Source organism: Vigna radiata, chromosome 6 (genome assembly GCF_000741045.1).
Source record: "Vigna radiata var. radiata cultivar VC1973A chromosome 6, Vradiata_ver6, whole genome shotgun sequence".
Lineage (NCBI taxonomy): Eukaryota > Viridiplantae > Streptophyta > Magnoliopsida > Fabales > Fabaceae > Vigna > Vigna radiata.
In genome coordinates this window covers 10174526-10178255 of record NC_028356.1, presented here as the reverse complement: position 1 = coordinate 10178255, position 3730 = coordinate 10174526, and the positions used below count along the sequence as shown (strand labels likewise).

The 3730-nt window shown below is 34.6% G+C and overlaps 1 protein-coding gene across 1 annotated transcript; it reads left to right on the top strand.

Annotated features, from left to right (window-relative positions):
• The first annotated feature begins 922 nt into the window (after positions 1 to 922).
• LOC106765172 lies at positions 923 to 3285 on the top strand. Its single transcript, XM_014649697.2, has 2 exons — positions 923 to 1067; positions 1334 to 3285. The coding sequence occupies exon 2, from the start codon at positions 1370 to 1372 to the stop codon at positions 3077 to 3079; it is 1710 nt and encodes a 569-aa protein (XP_014505183.1). The 5' UTR covers positions 923 to 1067; positions 1334 to 1369; the 3' UTR covers positions 3080 to 3285.
• The last annotated feature ends 445 nt before the right edge of the window (positions 3286 to 3730 follow it).

Below are 3730 nucleotides of genomic sequence, written 5' to 3'. Positions count from 1 at the left end.
ATTTTTGTCTACTATAATCCGGTACACATTGTTAAAACGTACCAACTGAAAAACAGGCGTACGCGTGTTAACAAACCCCATATATATATATATATATATATATATATATATATATATATATATATATATATATATATATATTGTTTTCTAATTATTTTTTAGCCATTTTAAATTTTCTAATTTTGAAATGCATCACTCTATAAACGATATTTTACAGAAAAGAAAATTATATAGTACATTTCAAAATTAGAAATGGGTATACATTTTTTAAGAGATTAAAAACCAAACTTTGTCTTGGTGAAACAAAAAATTACTAGAAAGACTGGTATAAATACTTCCAAATCTAGAATATTGATATAGAATACAAAATTATTCAAATAATTATGCTTTATTTAATATGACTACTAAGTGACATTCATTTGATTGTAGTTTTATTTTCAATTCTTCATTTTTAACATCAAATAAAAATTAGTTTCATAAAATATTATTTTAAATAAAAGGAATAAATTCTTTTTGCAAAAAGTAAAAATAGTACTGTTAAATATTACTTACTAATTTTAATATGTAAGATTTGGTTTTTCTTTTATATTACGGGAAACTATATCAGAAATTGAAGTGTCCAAAAAGAAAAGGTATGGAATTACGTGGCAGCGTGGAGTGGCGTGTCATAATTACCCTTTTGCCATTGTCGGTGACCAAGTTTTGCTCTTACCATCTTCTTCTGTCACCAAAACCCATTATCATAATTAATAAAACCATTACAATTAATTGTGAAAATATCGAACAAATAATTATCTTCAAAATTTACTTTATTTAAAAAAGTAAATTACTAATTTTAAATTTGTGTATTAATTAACTATTTCATCTTTTCATTAAGTAGGTGCCCATTCCGCTCATATCATAAATTTTTATTTTTATTTTTTCTTTTAATATTTGAATAATCATAATGCGATTTTGTGTTGACAACTTTCATATATGAACAGCACCGAAAGATTCGGTGAGTGAGTGAGAGAGGGAGGGTGTCAGTGATGCCCTTTTGCTTGATCCATCTTTTTTCAAGATAAAAGGTTAGTTATCAATTGAATTCTGAATTCTGAATTCTGAATTCTGAATTCAGATCTTGCAATTTAGATAAATGGGTATCTGTATCTGTAGATGTTCACTCTCATAAGATTTAGTTTCTTCTGCTTCGTTCATTTTCAGATCTTCAAATTACTTTGATTGTTCATTTCATAATTTCTTCTCTCTAATAAAAATGACAACTTTAAACCCTTTTCGCTGTCATAATCCCTATTACTTTTCTGGGTATCATTGTTTTTTGATGTACTTGTAGGATACATATCACGGGGTGATTTGATACACAATAAGAATGCTGGGTCGGTCTGCATTTTCTAGAACCGGGACTTTCCGGCCTGAGAATTTAGGTCAAAATGCCATGGCCATGATTGGGAACGTTTGCTTCTCATTTTTTGTTATTGGGGTTTTGGTTTTCACGATTATGGCTGCCACTTATGAACCTGAGGATCCTCTGTTTCACCCTTCAACCAAGATCACCACATTCCTCACTTCCAAATCCAATGCCACTTTTAAGTCTGATAACTCTGTTGTTAGAACAGGGGAGGATTTCATGGCCGCTAATGAAACAGTTTTTGGCTCCATTATCAACTCAACTGATGTTGATAACTTGGTTAGTGCCGATAATGTTGATGGCGGCGATGCTGCCTCAGCTTCTCAGTGTGATGTGAGTGGCCCTATTGATTGTAAGGACCCTGAGGTGTTTCATTTGATGATGAGGGCAACCATTGACAAGTTTCAGGATATCCATTTTTACCGATTTGGGAAGCCAGTTTCCGGTTCCAATGACAACACTTGCGATATGGCTTGGCGATTTAGGCCTAAGGAAGGGAAAGCTGCTGCATTTTATAAGGATTATAGGCGGTTTGTGATTGATAGGTCTGAGAATTGTACACTTAGTATTGTTAGCATTGGGGAGTACCATACGGGTGTAAATGCCAGGAAGAGGAAGAAGCATCTGAAAGGTGGGCTGGAGAAGACGCCAGCGAATCTGGAGCTGGCCAGCGCATTACCAGTTGTTGGAGAGTTTGTTAATGACAGTCTCCCTGTGGTAGAATCTGAAAGTTCATTCAGTCATGGTAAATATTTGATTTATGAAGGTGGTGGAGACAGGTGTAAGAGCATGAATCATTACTTGTGGAGTTTCTTGTGTGCTCTTGGGGAAGCTCAGTACCTGAACCGAACGTTGATAATGGATTTGAGCATATGTCTGTCTTCGATTTACACATCATCAAGGCTGGATGAGGAGGGCAAAGATTTCAGGTTCTACTTTGATTTTGAGCATTTAAAAGAGGCTGCATCTGTGTTGGACAAGAAGCAGTTTTGGGAAGACTGGAACAAGTGGCAACATAAAGATGGGATGAGTCTTCATCTTGTGGAAGATTTTAGGGTTACACCCATGAAGCTTAGGGATGTGAAGGATACCTTGATCATGAGGAAGTTTGGATCCGTGGAGCCAGATAACTACTGGTATAGAGTGTGTGAAGGAGAGACAGAATCCGTAGTTCAAAGGCCGTGGCATTTGTTATGGAAATCAAGGAGGTTGATGGATATAGTGTCTGCAATAGCTTCAAAGATGAATTGGGACTACGATTCTGTTCATGTTGTGAGAGGGGAAAAGGCAAGGAACAAGGAGCTGTGGCCTAATCTTGATGCACATACTTCTCCTGATGCACTTCTTTCAACCTTGGGTGACAAGATTGAGGAAGGAAGGAATCTCTACATAGCAACAAATGAACCTGATACATCTTTCTTCGACCCTCTTAAAGACAAGTATACCACTCATTTTCTTGACGAGTATAAAGAACTTTGGGATGAAACCAGTGAGTGGTACTCTGATACAACAAAACTCAATAACGGAGTTGGAGTTGAATTCGATGGGTACATGAGAGTGTCCGTTGATACAGAAGTATTCTTGAGAGGTAAAAAGCAGCTTGAAACTTTCAATGATTTGACCAGTGATTGCAAGGATGGCATTAATACCTGTAATGTTGCAGCAAACTAATGTGAGAATTGAAACTTCAATGGCTGATATTTTGAAATATACTCAAATGTACTTTTAGCTGTTATATGTGTTGCATTTGAGAATTTGTATCCTTTAGCCTTAGTAGTGAGGAGTAAAATCGTTATAGTTTTTGTATTGTAAGATTAGTGACTACTTTGAAGTTTTGAAGTTCTTAATTTAAATTTGTTTCGTTCTTAGACCCCTTATATCCATTAGCCATGTGGATGACTGTAGCACAAATGCTTAAGTTGATCTTTTTTTTTTTGTGCTTTTCCTTTTTGCATTGAGCGTAATTTCTATGCATTATTAGTATAATTATTAAATAACCTGAAATCACGGTTTCTTTTGTTTTTTAAGATAAGCATTGTAGAAATTAATAGACTTACAGATTATTGATGACCTGTAAAAATCATTTACATTACCATTACTTACACTATTTTTCTCTGTTGCATTTTCACCCACTTTACTACTTTAGTGGAAAATTCAAAGATATAATAATAGTTTTTTCAATTGTCAGCTGCTAGGGGAGTTGGCCATGTCATTTTGGTGCTTGATTTTGTTTCTGTTTTAAGACATGACATTCTTGTAAAGAGAGGAGAAAAGTATTTCCCCAAAGAATAAGACAGGGAAGATATTTCCAAAGATTGAAGT

What these genes read in the sequence shown, in the direction of transcription:
- LOC106765172 (XM_014649697.2), top strand. Translation starts at nt 1,370, where the DNA reads ATGCTGGGTCGGTCTGCATTTTCTAGAACCGGGACTTTCCGGCCTGAG.